Source organism: Cinclus cinclus, chromosome 20 (genome assembly GCF_963662255.1).
Source record: "Cinclus cinclus chromosome 20, bCinCin1.1, whole genome shotgun sequence".
Classification (NCBI taxonomy): Eukaryota; Metazoa; Chordata; class Aves; order Passeriformes; family Cinclidae; genus Cinclus; species Cinclus cinclus.
In genome coordinates, this window is record NC_085065.1 from 6,404,854 (window position 1) to 6,420,902 (window position 16,049).

A 16,049-nucleotide genomic window follows, 5' to 3' on the forward strand; every position below is an offset into this window, starting at 1 on the left:
TTACAAAGCTTATTACAAATAACAACGTGCCAGGGACAAAATGAATTGAGGAGATTGGGCTAATGCCCTTATTACTTTGAGGGTGGAAATTTGTGCCAGAGCAGTTACTGTGAGACTTTCATTCCTAGCATGGCATATAAAAGCAGGAGAAAACTAATTCTGGTGTCACAAAAATTGCATCAACCTCAGAAAGATGATCATCAGCTGCTGGAGTTAACCAGTAATGGGGAGAAAAGGACCTGCCTGGCAGGGCAGCAAGCAGTGAGATTTACAGTCTCGTGCTGCAATGGGTGAGCCACTGTGGCTTGCACAGAGCTGTCCTTGCACCAGTCTGAGGCACAGGAACAGAGCTGTGAATTATCAGGTAATGAAAAAATCAACAAAATGCTGAGACAACTGCTACAGACAACTTTGAATGTCATTAATATAAATCCAGAGGAATTAAGCAGAGCAGTGCACAGTTCAAGTCCATAGGAGGCTGGCACCAGTGTCAGGAACTGGGCAGGCTCACCGTGGGGTGACAAGATCACGGGCTTGCTCTGTGCCCAGTCCTGCTCCCAACAACAGGCAGCTGCAGATGGGAAACCCTGCCAGGGATGGAACTAGGGAAAATAGTTACAGACCAGTTAGTGAATGCTGCCTCTTCTTGTGCCCAGCAAGATCAGATTAACCTCACTGAATATTGCCTCCCATACACCCCCAGCACTCTCTAAAACCCTTTTTCAGAAATTCACGTTCTCCTGCAGCAAACACCAGCTCCATGCTGAACCCTTCCCAACCCACATGCTGCATTTCATCCTTTGTTGCCTCAGGAAACCTCTCGCTTCCAACTGTTTTTCCAGTGGCAGGGCACATCTACCAGCCCTCCCCAAACACTGCACTGACAGCAGCACATCCATTCCTTCACGGTACCACAAGGCCAGGTCGTTTTGGGAGTACCAGGCTCTATTTCCTTCCCCAAGGGCAGACACAGAGAGCTATGGAAGGCAACAGCTCATTGCTCTGGGGGTGTGCAATTCCCCTTGCCTTCACTCAAGCCCAGTAGGTGAGGGGCACTGTGAACAGAGGTACAGTTGTTGTGCCTTCCCCACTGCTCCCCAGAGGGGAGATGCTTGCCAGCCATATCTGCTCAGCAAGAGACGCAGAAAGAGCTGTGTTCCAGGTGATGTGACATTGCTGCACTCCCCAGGGCTGCACAGGCTACAACGAAGAGGAAAAGATGCCCTAAGTAATAAGACAAAGCAGGTTGGGCAGCTCTGAAAATGTGCTGAGACTGTACCTTTCTTTCTTGCCTGGGAGAGCTAGTCAGGCTCTGCTGCCCCATCCTGAGCTGGTCCTGTATCTGGGCTAAGACAACTCAGAAGTCTCACACCTCTTCCCTTGCACACTAGACAGTGAATCTTCTCATGCTCTGCTCAACACAGTAATGAGTGACTTACTTCCATCCCCCAAACCTACCCTCACCATTGGCTCAAAGACACACTTTCTGCACCAGTGTCAACAGGAACAGATCAGGGGATCTTTAAGGCAGGCACCCCATCCTTGAAGCTTCTCCCACAGACTCTCTGCCCTGACATGTGTTTTTCTGGCAGGGAACACTGAAGGAACAGAATTCTTGTGGATTCCCTAAATGATGCATGGTCTTTGGCTTAAGCAACTAGAATTTAATACATTTGTTTTTCATTAAATATGCATTTCAGAAATTTATTAAAATTACAACAACTGAGGTTCCAATACGAAGATCCAAACTAGTTTTGTTTCCAACAAGGCAAGGTCTGCTTCCCCTGGTGCTCTGCAGATGCAAGATCCTTGAGAGAAATGGTGCTAGGTAAACTGGAAATCTCCCCTACACAATTCCAGCCTCAGAGAGGACAACAAAAGCCTTGCCCCATGACTGTTTTCTCTCAGTCCCTGAGGCAGAAGAGTTTCTCACTCCTGGAACTGGAGAGCTAAAACACTTGCCTGTCAAATTTATCTCTCTGTTCCTGAGAGGAGGTGAGCCAAAAAATGAAACTCTGAAACCTAGATATGGTTTGGATGATAAGTCAAAATGAAAAGAAGATGACAGGCTGACGGACAGGCAGCTTTGGGCAGAAAAGAGGCAGCACAGGATCCTCAGGTACACGAAAAGCTCCCACTCACATCCCCTACCCAGGACAGGAGGCTGAAGGCAGAGTCACACGACACTATTTCATGTCACCTACTGTTGTCATATCAGCAGTCCAACAGCATTCCTTCACCACAAGGATCCTGGTGAAGTAGGACAAGGATTCACAAAAAAACCCTTGATGGTTTACTCTCCCCACAGAATACAGAACACACAAGCAACATGTTCCAGGTATGAAACACCTTCAGACCATTATCAACAGCACCCACAGCCACAAAGCAAGGTCGACAGTGATGGCACCATAGATTGTTAGCTGGTTACATGAAAAATTGGCTTTAAGCCGTGTTTTATATAAATCCTTAAAAAGCAACCAAGGGTTTTGCTTGTCCTGAGTTTTCCACAGTGTTAAACCCACTCCAAGCCCCCACACCACAGGTCTGGCAGTCGGCAAGGCACAGAGGCCACTTCTTGTCTCATCTTGTCTCCTCTAGAGGTTCAAGCATCATTTTTAGTGAAGGATCTAAGTGGGCCTGAGGAAAAAAATAAAGAGGGGCTACACCATAAAGGAAAATTGTGATGAATCTCATCCCAACCATCCAACTGCCTCTCCTGCAGACTCTCTTTGCTCCCCTCTCTATTTGAGGAACAAATGTTCTTCTCAGATAAAGCAGACCTTGCAGTCAGCTATTGCTGCCTCTCCTGCTTGACTCAGGAGATGTTGATTCAGAGACAGGGCAGCTCTGCTATGGTTCTTGCAGGTGAAGTAAGGATGAATATGGATGAGCAGACGTCCAAAGTAGTACAGTTTGGGAAATATGAGAGTCTGGGGATATTAAGAAGTACATTTTTATGCATTTTGATAGAAACATAACAGAGCTGCAGAGAAGCAGTTAAGATAATCTAGCCATTCTGAGTGTAAGGTTTGTTTTACAGAGTCAGAGAAAACACCTCTGTAAATGAAAAATGGTGTTTGTACATGAGCTTCATCTCTCTGCAGAAAGGCTATTGCAGGAAAGAAAATAAGTCCAAGCCTCGAACACATTTTTTCCCTGTCATGGTAGGTTCCTGCAAGAACAGATGCTCAGAATGAGCTTCTGGTTTAACCCTCTTTGCATCCCTGCAAGACATGGTACTTGTGAGATTTCACATCTTCTCCAGCCCTGTCCCTACTCCCATTCCTCCTTCTACAAGGAAAGCCTGGAGAGAACATCACCACATCTGCCTGCCAGCCCTTGCAGGGACCAGAGAGGCAGAGGTGTGCAGCCACCCCACGCTTGGCTGCTCCCCTACCCCCCCAGCCATTTGTCTGAGCTGGTGCCATGACTTGTTTGTGGCAGGGCCATCCGTCACTGCTGGCTGAGGGTGTGACAGAGCTTTCCTGTCCAAGCAGAGAATCAATATGCCAGGAAATAATGATAATGGATCACCCTATCCCAACACACACCACTTCCTTCCCTTTTCATACATTAAGCAGCATGATGGATTCCAAGAGGAAAATATTTTCAGGAGCTTCCTAAACTCTGTCTCTCTGGAAAGAAGAAGATTTCTCCCCACCTCAATCCTGTATTGAGTAAAAACACAGTAGGTCACTCTCAGAGGAACAGATCTCATTTAGTTTAACATTAGGCAGCTCTGTCATAGAAAGGGTACAAAAGCAGGAGCATCTTCTCTGTACACACTGAACAGGCCAGGAACATGTCATCAAATTCCTACCTTCTGCATCCCCACCTGACACTTGTGCTGTCTACTTCCCTGCTGATGTCTTTCTAGGATGTTGGTGCCCCTTCTCAGAGCCAGCTGCCTTCCAGCAATGATGTGGGCAAGCTGAAGAGCCCACTGCAACTCTGGAAGCACCAGGCATTCTGGATCCTGTGGAATTTGAACTATTAAAGCACAGCTGGAGTCCAACATGCTGGCAGGACAAAGTATCTGAAATTAAGACATTGATTTTTAAATTTAAAACTCATTTAGCCAGTTTCTCTTGCAGAAGCTATATCCTGCCACTTGCTCATGACCTCCAGTTCACCACAAACTCCAGAACAGCAAGTGATTAACTTCTCCAACCTTCAGAGGGGGTTTCTATACGAATTGACAGTAAAGAGACAACATGAAAACCAGATTTTGCTCCATAGATATGGGAGCTGGAGTAGTTAAGGATCGGATTTGACAATCACAGAGCCTAAAACACCATCTCTAGGAAGATGAAGGATTTATGAGTGCAGAGGCTGTGGGGAAGCAAGATGGATATGTTCATAGAAGACAGCAATTCTCTGGAGAGAAATGCCAGAAGGAAAAGAGGAAGGAAATTACTTCCCAGAAGAAAGGTATGAGCAAAAGTTGTGGAACATCATTGTGGCTCCTTCCTCTAATGGAGAGCAGGGACTTGTCCAGACAATGTTACCTTCCCTGCCCTAAAGCCTAAGGCAGGGTCCACATGGCAGGGGACTGTTGCTCATACACATAAGTGTGGCACAGCTCACCAAGAAGGCAAGAAAAAGCCTCTCAGGCACCTCCACTTGCTCCTGCTGCAGCCAACTCAGGCACTGCTGCCTTGGGCCAGGTGGAGCCCCTTTTCTTCACAAAGGGAAATTCTATTTAAAAAGTACTACCAGGACTTTTAGGCAGCCAAAAGCAGTTCAGTGGAGCTTCTCTGCTCTAAGGGCATAATTTCCCAGCTTTTCTTCATCAGGCTTGCAATACCATAACCAAGATTTACAAGTAGCGTCCCCAACTATGGTAACAATACCTGCCATGAAACCAGCATAGCTGCCCCATCTCAGCCCACATCAGCTGATCCCACAGACATCTGAATACCAGCCACAGTCCACAGGAGAAATATGGCCTTGCACTCAGGTATTTATCACAGATGCTTTTTCTCAACATATGGGAAGGAAAGAGCAGCCAGCGAGGCTTGTTTGCTTCTGGGGGAAAATTACCTACCTAGTTTATGGTCCTCTGTCAGCTGGTCACCTTTGGCAGAAGAACCGTAAAACCTCTGCAACCAGGACTCTGCTCTCAGCTCTACTGCTGGCTTGGCCTATTAGCTCTGACAGTCACTTCTCTGTCCACGTTGTAATTTACTCTTCTGAGAGAAGGGAATAATACACACTTTGGTGTCACTGTGAGTCCAAACCATGGCTTGCATGCTTTGGAAAGCACAGGCTGCAGAGTATCTATGTCTCATGACATCCAGGTGCTCTGCAAACTTAGCCACATCTTGCCCATCCTGCCTTGGCCCCTACACAGTAAAGGTTTTTATCATCTTGTTCCACCAACCTCCACTCTGAACAGAAAGCAGCTTTTCATGCCACAGCACCACTCTGAAAACCTGCATGGGCACTATCATCCAGACCCTTTCGTAGGGTTGAATGTGTCTTTACATTTCCAGCTCCCTTTCTTCAGTTCTCAGGCCCATCAGTGTCTCCTGCTGCCTGAATAAAGTGCTCTTTTCAGGAGCATCAGCTCCTCAGGCAGGATTTCAGTGACCCTGTCCAGCACTGCAAATCACTCTCCATCTGTGTCTGAAGCTCACAAGGCTCTCTCTCACACACAGGCACTGCTTCACCCCATTGCCCCCCACAAACAGCACTGAAATGAGCTCCTCAGCTGACAATTCCAAAAGCAGGCATGACAGAAGCACAGCATTTTAACTAACTCTTCATAAATATATTCACTTCTCTTAGTGAATTATTTACCCTGGGCTCTGGCAGCAGCTTCATCTGCTCCAAAAGGGATACAAGAACATGAAGTAACTTTGTTGAAGCAGCTTGTCAGAATGAACATGCAACAGTGTCCTGATTTACAGTCCAATTCCCTCATCCTCCTGTATGCCCTGCAGTGTTAAAGGAGAGAGGTAGATAACATAATGATCCCTCCTTAAGCTATTTGCAGAAAGCTCAATTTCTGATGTGAAAAAAGGCCACCCACCTTGAGGACTGTGGGCACTGGCCAACTAGTTTCTCAGGAGACTGTATATGCAGGATTTCAGATAACTGTCACCCCCTCCTAAATCAGCCTCCTCTGTAATTCTCAGTCTCAGCACTTGAAGGGATGTAGCACAGTGACTCCAGGTTTCTGCAGCCAGTCAGCTCCAGCACAGATAGCTCTGCTGCTAAGGATGGCAGTGACAGTTACCTGAGACTGCTCACAAGGTGAGATGGTCTGAGACCAGATCTCTGCAGAGCAGTGCTGTAACCAGCAGGGCTCTGATGGAAAGATCACAACTACCAGAGAAGCCACCAGACACAAAGTCAGCCCCACTAGCACACTCTGGACAACCCTTTCCTAGTTTCTGCCCCGGAAGCCTTCTACCAAGTATCCTGGAAGGGAATGGGATGGAAAAAAGAAAGGTTTAACACAGACTTCCCAGAAATTCTTGTCTGCTTTCCCTCCATCTTATTGGCCAGGGGAAAGAGATTTTATTCCTGAGCATGTAATTGTGAGATCATTGTTTGGGCAGGGTTGGGAAGGCTCTGTCTCAAGGGCTGCATTTACTTGAATAGATGTGCTGTGATCCAACAGGGAGAGAGAACTGAGCCTGTTCAGCCAAGCCCAGAAGTTTATTACTTTATAAACTATCTCTTCATTAAAATACAATACTTTCTAATAACTACAATACAGCATCATGAGCAGCACACAGAGCACAGGCCCCATGTGGGAGCTGTCTGGGAACATTTGGCAGAGACAATTTAATAATAGCAGCAATAATCATGCTACCAATGTCTTTAGAGCCAGCAGTCCTCACCTATAGAGCTGGACATCTCAGGTTGCAACAGGCTGCAATTAATCGGGTTAGCTGCTTAATACACAATAGCCCAATGTTTGCTGCTCAGCTCCACCAAGCTCTGTCCTTTTGTTATCTTTCCTAATCCATATCCTATCCCATGATGCTGCTAGACAGTTATAATCCAATATTATCCAATAATAAAGAGGTAGGGCTGTGCCCCAGTGAGCTGTATGCCCTCTGCTGTGAGAGGTGCATGGGAGTTGCCTGGCTCAGTCCCTCTTGTTGGGCCATGCCCTTCAGCAGCTCACCCCTAACAGTACCCACTTGATCAGGATTGAAGAAATGAGAGGGAAAAAAAACCAGCTAGATAACCAAGTCTCTTTAGAGAGCAATCCATCACCACCAAAGATTAAAATCCTCCAGGAAAAAAAAAAAGTCTGAAATCCAAACAGCAGAATTGGAAATACCAACAGCTCTAAATTTATTGATGGCTTAATTGGTTTAGCTTTCCACAGAAAACCTTGGTCCAATAACTTTTTAAGAGACCTGAAAACAGGCTCAAAAAGTGGTAAAGGAATTGACCAAATAACAGCTCTATTCTTTCCTGAGGCTGAGGTGGAAGAGAGCTGGAAGGAAGGAAGGAAAGGAAGGAAGGGAGGGAGGAATTACACTCTGGGGAAGGACACTCGTCACCCCACAGGGAAAATTTGTACTCACATGGCCCCAGTGTTGGGTGAGCCAACAAGGTTCTAGCCACAAATCAAAACAAGGCTTCACTGTAGGCACCATCGTCAGGATTTAAACCAAATGACTGTCATGACTGGCTCTTTCTCCAGGGAAGCACAGCAGGTAGGCTCCCTGTTACACCCCTTAGGGTGCCTCTGATCCATCTCCCAGGGCAGCTTAGGTACTTGCAAAAGGCTGACAAAGCAGTATGAGGAGCTTCTGCACTGGGAAAGGGATGAGAACTTGGGTAGGCAAAGCCTTACTCATCTGCCAGCTCCTGGAGACAAGAGATCTCAAAGCAAGGATAAGGCCAGCAGCTCAAGCACCAACTGCTGCACTGAATTTAACCATTGGCACTCACCAATGCCAAGTGACAATCAGATCTGCAGCCAGGTGTGTAAGCTGCTACTCTTCAGAAGACAACAGCTCAATTCCTCTGGAAGCCCTGTCTGCCACCAGCCCCACTCCACCTGGAGACACAGATCCACCCTCTGTGCTCCTCTCAGTCCTGGCAGGAAGCACCTTGCCATGCCAGCCTTCTTTCCAGATGAGCTGTCTGTGATCAACAGGCCCAGACAAGGAGAGCCCATCTGTCTGGGCTCTCTTGCAGCACAGCACTTGGGCTTGCAAGCTCCTCCTTCAACTTCCTCCTTTTAGAGGTTTCAGAGGTGCCTGTCCTGGCTTAGTCCCTTATCCTGGGAGGATGCCAGATAAAGGGCTGATCCCTGGAACATCTCCACATTCTTTGAACTGCCCCATTTTTAATTTCCAGCTCATATCCCAGTGTTTAAGCCTATTTTCCAGAGAGAGAATGAGTTTGGCTTTTTTTATCTGTGAGGTGTTGGAATGAGACTGCTGTAGGCTTTGATAGCCAATGTGCTGCTTGTGATGAGCACAAGGGTCTGGAAGAGGCTGGTGACATTTGATTATCACTTAGATTAGGAGAAAGAGGGAAAGCAACTTTCAAAGGCAAGGCTGACACTGTTACAAACACCAGCAGAAATGACCTTCACACACAGCTAGCTCTCTCTGCTGCCAAGAACCATCCTCTCAGCTGCTATCATCTGAATCACTAGGACACCTGAGGCTGTGCTGCTTTACATCAGCCTCTTCTACTCTGAAATCCACTGGGCTGGGGAGAAGAAGGTGTGGTGGGTCCTGTGGGAAGCACACTGCAAAGTCTGTAGTGACCTCTCAGCTCAGGGAGGTTTGAATTTTTCAAATCGTGATGCAAAGCATGGGTAAGATTCCCATGATGAGCACAGGTAAGCTGACTAAGCCACTGTTCACATTGGAAAGTTTTCTTTCCCCTACACAATAAGCAGGTAGGCAGGAAGCTGCAGTGTTGCTCTGGTGCTCTCAGTGCTTTGCAGAACCACCCTCAGCACCATATGGCTAAAACCAGCCCCAGGAAGGTAAAGGAAAGGCACAGCTTAGACCAGGACAGAATTCACGTCTGGCCATTGGCATGCAGGCAGGAGAAGTCCAGACGACCACAAAACACTGCACAAGACCATTCTTTAGGATCTAAGCTCTCTAAACACCAATCTGTGTTTAACTCACAGCCCTGCTTTTGGAGGAGGTGACAGCAGTTATTTGAGGACATGGCAGAAGCCAGTTTGACAAATCTCAGCAGTATGGGATTGATCCTTACGCCGGGATCTGCAGCAAGAGCTTTTCTCTGCTCCCTGCATCACACGGCTTTTTGACAAATTATCTTTCTCAATAAATCTATCCCTCACTGTACACATGGAATCCGTTCTCCTAAGTAGCCACCGAGGTGCTGTCAGGGTCATTAACTATCATTATCTGGGGCAGCTGTTCCCCAGCGTGCTGACGCAGGAATCAATCAGGCTAAAGTATTAATTTCCCCTACACTTCTCCAAACAGTGCCTTTATCCCTCTCCATCAAGCCATGAAAGAGAGGAGCAGTTCTGCCATCATGCCAAGGTTCAGTAATCCTCATACTGGAAGGAGCTGGCTAAAGGGAAACCAATGGCAGATGAGGCAGGCATCAGACTCAGAGAGACAGGATAAGGTCTGACTGATGTCTTTACCAGGAAAGAGAAGGCAGGGTGATTGGAATGAGGCCAGTCAGCTGAGCAGAGATCACTCTTATAAAGAAAAAAAGAAACAACAAAAAACCCCCATGCAAAACTTTCTCATTTCCTTTAGTGTCCCTTAATGAGATAACCTCTTTCTCTGAAGAATGGGGGGGCTTTCAAACCTTTCATGTGCTCAGACAACAAAGTAGAAAAATAGGCATTCAGAATTTTCACACCATCTAAAGTCAGGATTTATTAACTCAAACTGTTCAACATCTGAGACTTGAGAGCTTAAAATCCAACTTAATTTTCCTGGGTGTCAACTGCTTAACCCCATCCCAGGAATTCTCTAGAACAAAGGATCTCTATTCCTCTGCAGTGACTGCCAGCCACCTCCAAACAGGATGAATTCACAGGGAAGGGACAATACCCAACTGCAGTCTGATCAAGAGTATGGGTATAATGGGAAATAGTTAGAGAAGCATCTTTTCTTCTTATTCCAGTGATAGGTATAAACAGAGCTAATTCTGTGCCTGAATGGTCTGGATTCACACACCAGGAGACTGTTAACCTGCAGAAATGCTGGACATTAACCTGCAGAAATGCTCTTTATTAGCCCTGAGTAGCAGTCACTGTGTCTAGGTGACACAAAAATAGACAAACCTGAACATAAACCTTCACAGGTCACACACACCTCTCAGCCTTTAAGGGCATTTACACACACAAGCCACATGTGAGGCAGCTGCATCTTTGAATGAGAAAGGCATTGGGGAGAGAAAAAAAAAGGAGTGATGTCTTACTCCTCTGAAGGGAATGATCTGTCTTCCCAGAAGTTTTTGACAATATTTTGAAAGAACTCATGGGAGCAGGACTTCCTTCTCACACAACACACATTGGTTTGGGGGTTTCCAATGCAGCATATCCTACCATAAAGGAAGACTGAAGAAAATAAGTGCAAGCAGATGATGAAACTAAGGGTGGAAAGTCTGACAGAAATGCCTTTTTTTCCTCAGATCAAAACAAAGGTTGTCCAAAATTTGTTGTGCATATGCTGTGAGAATGAGAAATTTCTAACTGGTGAGTATCACACCCAGCACCCAGAGAGGAGACTCTGCCAAACCTCTTCCGCCCCTCACACAAACCAGACTAAAACCTCATTTACCAGCCATGTCTGATTAAGAACAATTAGTTTTAATCAGAAATTTCATCCTAGGCTAAAACCTTTCTCCTCAAAGATTTATTAGTCCTGCACAATTGTCCTCAAAGACGTTGCTTTGACAAGCATTTGCTCCCAAACAAGAAGATCTTGCCAAAGAGAAGTGTCAGTGGTGTGACTCAGGTTCCATTAGTGGTAAAGAGGTGGCCAAGCCTGTGCCAAGACTCACCTATCCATCTCATGAGGGACGTCATGATTTGAAGGTACTTGGTCTTCTGCACGTTGAAGAAGGTGAAAGGGCCCAGGAGGAGCGTGAACGCTGCCTGGAAGAACAACAAAATCACACATTAGATTAAAAACCAGAAATTCTGCCAGCAAGATGAATTTATCAGAAGAACAAAGCTTGCATTGAAAGTTCACCTCCAGACATGTCTGTTTGTCATGAAGCTTTCTTTGTTGCTTAATTTTACAGCTAAGTTGGCTGAGACACAAGGGGGTCAAGTAAGCTGATGGGTATCAGAGAACATGCCTGGGGAAGAAGTAGAGCTCAGGATCTCTTGTCTCTCAGCCATTTGCTATCACTGCTACAGCACTCCTTTACTGACACATTTCAGTAAAAGCTCTCAGTGCAGCCTTACAGAACATTAAATATTAAACTGTGGCCTCTAAGCCCAAGTACATGTTCAGTTTATGTATGAATAGCAATAGCCCTCATCAGTCTGCTTCCATTAACATTGATGGGGTGGCTTTGGAGTATCCCAGGCTCAACAGCAATGGAGCCAGGTCTGCTTGGAGCGTTTTTTCCCCATGCTCTAAGTCTCCCCTGTAAAACACAGAAGGCTTTTTATAGAGGTAAAAAAACAGATAGTGGGAAGCTACAATGTAACAGTTCAGCTCTCAGAAGCCAAAAATCTGTGTGAAGTGAGGGGAAAAGCCATGAAAGAGATACTCATTAGAGAGAACTTAATTCAGTGGGGAAAGTAAATGAAGAACTTCCTGGATGTCTATTAAGAGACCAGTGTTTCACAGAATCACAGAATGGTTTGGGTTGGAAGGGACCTTGAAGACTACCTCATTCCAACCCCTGCCATGGGGAGAGACCTTCCTCTAGACCAGGTTGCTCAAAGCCCTGTCCAACCTGGCCTTGAACACTTCCAGGGATGAAGCACATTAAATTTGGGTATACTGCACCACCAGTCTGTTACATATCTTCCAGCTGGGCTGCAAAATACATCCAACAAAGATCCATCCTAGTAATCTAGACTATATAGCTTCCCAGGAGAGTTTCTTCTAGCACTTCCTAGAGCACACAAGGCAACCATGCTATCAGCCCATGCCCAGAGGTGACATGTCCTGTGCAGCACTGTCACCTCTGCTTGGGCACAAAGCAGCACTCAAGTCTTACCAACCCCAGAGTGAAGAGCAAAGGTTTCACTGCAAGAAGAAACAGACCCCGGGTGTAGTCTGAACATAGATGAGAGAAGCTACTTGTCAGAGGGAGACAAAATGGTTATTACAGAAGAGAGCCTTGCCTGTCCTCCATGGGATGGCACTGGCTAGCAATATACTAACAGGTCCAAATTAGAAAGCTACAGCACACACAGCATAGGTTTATAGAGCATCCCAAAGAGATTTTTAAAGACAAATATTCAACATTAATATTTACACATTGCTCTTTTCCATGACTTCTTAAAGCAGTTCAAGAAAAGGTGTCACTAGAAGCAAAGAACTGGGACTCAAAGGGGCAGGTCTGCTAAGCCTCAAGGTCTCTGTCAACCCCAACAGAGTCAGGACAGAACAGAATCCAAGCTATTTTAAGACTAGCACAACCCCAAGAAACCTTTTTTGAGACAGTTTCAGAATATCTGCAAGGCAAATTGGAAATGCCTCGCATCACAAGTATTCTCAGGTGACAAAAGTAAACCCAGAAGGGGAGCAGGGGAGAGAACCCTTCATTTGACACGTTGCTTTGTGAGGATATATTCTGATCTGAGACCATTGATTACACCAAGTCTGCTCAGATTAAAAAAAAAGGACAGGAAGCATGCAGAGAATTCAGATTTGTGAAGCAATTGATGGTTGCTGGAAGAAATGCTGAAATCACACCAAACACAATGCCCCAGGCATAACTGGCAAGACTAAGAGCCAAATCAGGTTGAACAGTTATGGGACTTGAGGTTTTAACATAAAAGCAAACAAGGCAGTTACAAACCTTTCTTTACTCTTCTCCCTCTTGTTCCTTTCTTCTAATTGGGACCTTAACTCCACTCTCCTGCCCACTAGGGTCTGCTACTCCATCCTAGAGCAGTGCATAAATCCCTACAGACTAAATAAACGTTTGACTAAAAAGTGATGTAGGGCAAGGGCCCAAAGCAAATAAAACTGTCTTACTGGCAAGTATTCTTGAGTTTGTGACTAATCTCTTTCAATCTTCTCTCCCAACACTGCTCAACACAGCCTCCCTTCAAATCAGTTTATAGCTCCTGTGTCAGAAAGCGCTGAACACAGAGAGATGAACTAAGGATATGATAATTAAGGAACAGGTGTCTGCTGCAAATGAGAATGCTCCAGAACCAATTGGTAAAAGAGCCCCTCAAACCAGAGCAAGGACTGACACAAAACCACCAAGCACCAAAGCAGCTGGGTCTGAAACCCAGATTTGCCTCACCCACTAAGGAGATATGTCAAGGTAGATTTGGTGCTCAGTTACTGAAAAGCATCAAAAAAAGCACCCTTAGGTACTGCAAGAACCTGGGTGTCCTTCACCTTTTGCAGTTATTCTCTGGTTCTCAGAGCACCTTAAACAACCAAACCCATTCAGCAAAATTTTCAACTCTCCTCCTCTCTGGCCAGTACTGCTTATCTCATGGGGAAGAGATACAAGTTGTGCTTGAATGGTTTCATGTCCACCCCCCCATCCCATCCTTTAAGATGATCAGGGACTTCTGTTCTTAACAAGATCCTGGTCCAAAAGAACCAAGTGAGGAATTAATTTTAGTGCAATATAAATTTATTATCTTTTCCACTTGACACCCACTAATGACCCAAGATGAGTATCCATGGATCAATACAAACAATGCTAAAGCCTGCAATGAGATGAGGTTGCCTTACTTTGCAGGGATTTGTGCCAACTACTGTTAGGAAGGGAAGCTACAGAACACACTGCACTGCTTGGAAGAAGAAAGCCTGGGCAGAACTGGACATTAAACATCCAGATCAACATAGCTTTGAAGTGAAACTGTATACAGCTCAACAGGATTGAGCACAAAGCAGGAAAAAGGGGCCAGTTTCTCACCAACAGCTAGGACATGAAGATAAGGACTCAGTCCCTGGATTATAGCTAATCTCACCATCAACCATCAGAAAAGTCCTGAGGCCATGAACCCTATTTAAAAACACATCCCCAAAAGGATGAGAAGAGATCACAGTGCTTAGCAGGAGGATGTCTACTTCCTCTACTTTGCTGTGCCAGACACCTCAATGCTCTTCCAACCCATTCACGTAATTAGTTTCACAACTTTTCCCTAACGAAAAAATAAGCCCCAAATAAGCACCTCAGACATATACCCAAACTTTCTACCTGATGTTTTCCAAGCTTCAGTCTCTCCCAGAGGGAAATAATTTAAAAAGTAATTCATCACACATGTAATTCAAATAATCTAAAACCTACATAGAAAACTGTACCAATCAGCCCTGTCAGAAGTTGAATATGCAGAGCCCTAGCAGATGAAAAAAACTCCCAAATTTTCCAGTTCACCTCTTGAGTCAGCTGAGGTATTTTCTAGGAGTTTAGCATTCTCTTCCTAAGATTCAGCAAATAAACCCACCCAAGGCAGAATGGGCATAGTCTACTTTGATTAAGATTTTTCTGCTAGTGAAGCGGTTTATTAGAAACAAGCAGACATAGGGGGCTGATTCATTGCTAAACTGAAACAAGGTAAAGGAATGCCTCCTTCAGCCAAGGAGGAGAAGTGAATCTATTAAATGCTGTCTAAATTCACAGGATGGCAGAGTGAAACCATTACAGTGCTTTTGCACAGTGCTGGCTATTGAGAATTATTCCCTCATTTCCCTCCAAGCTCCTCCATTAAATGGGAAAGGCCAGGTAAATCACCAGGCTCATAGTGGAGGGTATGTGGTTTCCACACACAGCAAGTAAATGCAAAATTCTTTATTTTTTTCTTCCTTTCTCATGCTGAAAAACAGTATGAAAATCCAGCATACTAATGACTAAAAAAAGACAGTGTTTTTGTTGCTTTTACTGACATTTCCAGTCAAAAAATGAGAAACCAGTGAGGGTAGAAGAACAGCAGCCTGTCACCCTGAATTACACTCTTCCCTGCAGGCTAGTAGGAGCCACAAGCAGCACACCAGCTTGCTCAACCCCTGGGAGGGACTTCAAATTCATTCCTCCCACCAAGCCAAGCCACAGCAACACAGGCACCAAGGTCTGGGATCTTCCCTGAGCTGGCAACTCAGCTGATACCACTTTCCCAACCTCTGCACCTGTCAGCTCTCAGTATTTCAAAATGAAAAAGCAGGCTGGTCAACTCGAGTCTTTTTTGCCACAGGGGAACTAACTAGGGCTTACTATTTGCTGGAATACATTTTTATATATATCTATATATTTCTAAAAGTATATTTTATTAAAGCTCTTATGTTAAAACTTGGTTACATAACCTTGTTTATTGGATTATCTTACAAAAGCAAGAGCAAGATCAAGCGTTAATAGAACATCTGGTTGGTTTTTATCAGCTTAGTTGCAGCCAAGAGGACCACCAAGACAGCTCTCAACCACTAAGTGATGGCCAGCTAATGGCAGCAGTCTTTCAGACCATACAAACATGCTTTAAGCCAGAGGGCTGTTTGACCAAACAGGTTCTTTATTGACCAGAAGGGTCCATCTATCACTCTGAACCAGCACGGTTCAATAGCTTTCATCTGCTGCTTAGCATGTGGCTTTTACAGCAGCATCCAATAAAGCTCAGGAAGCACAATTAGCATCCAAAATGTGGCTGATTCATGTATTAGATACAGTAGTTACAGCATTATGGCTAGTGCCTGCATACATTTCATGTAAATCAGAAAAACCAGCCTCATTCATAACTGTCATCAGAACTTGCTTGTTTTCATGCTACACAAACTCATCTGTAAGAATTGCATCTGTTTTTGGTGCTTGCCAAGTAGTGAATTAAAAACAGTAGCTATTGCTTCTTATCGATTCAGAGCCTTGCAACTTTCAGAAATATTGGGTGGAAGCAGGGTATGTACCTGAGCAAAGTGAGACCA

General features: G+C 45.2%; 1 protein-coding gene across 1 annotated transcript in view; it reads right to left on the reverse strand.

The window, feature by feature from the left end:
• TMEM104 (transmembrane protein 104) overlaps positions 1-16,049 on the reverse strand; it is a 43,531-nt gene that overhangs the window by 4,257 nt on the left and 23,225 nt on the right. Inside the window, exon 9 of the mRNA XM_062506338.1 lies at positions 10,990-11,083. Within this exon, the coding sequence (XP_062362322.1) occupies positions 10,990-11,083 (94 nt within the window). The remainder of the gene's footprint in view (positions 1-10,989; positions 11,084-16,049) is intronic.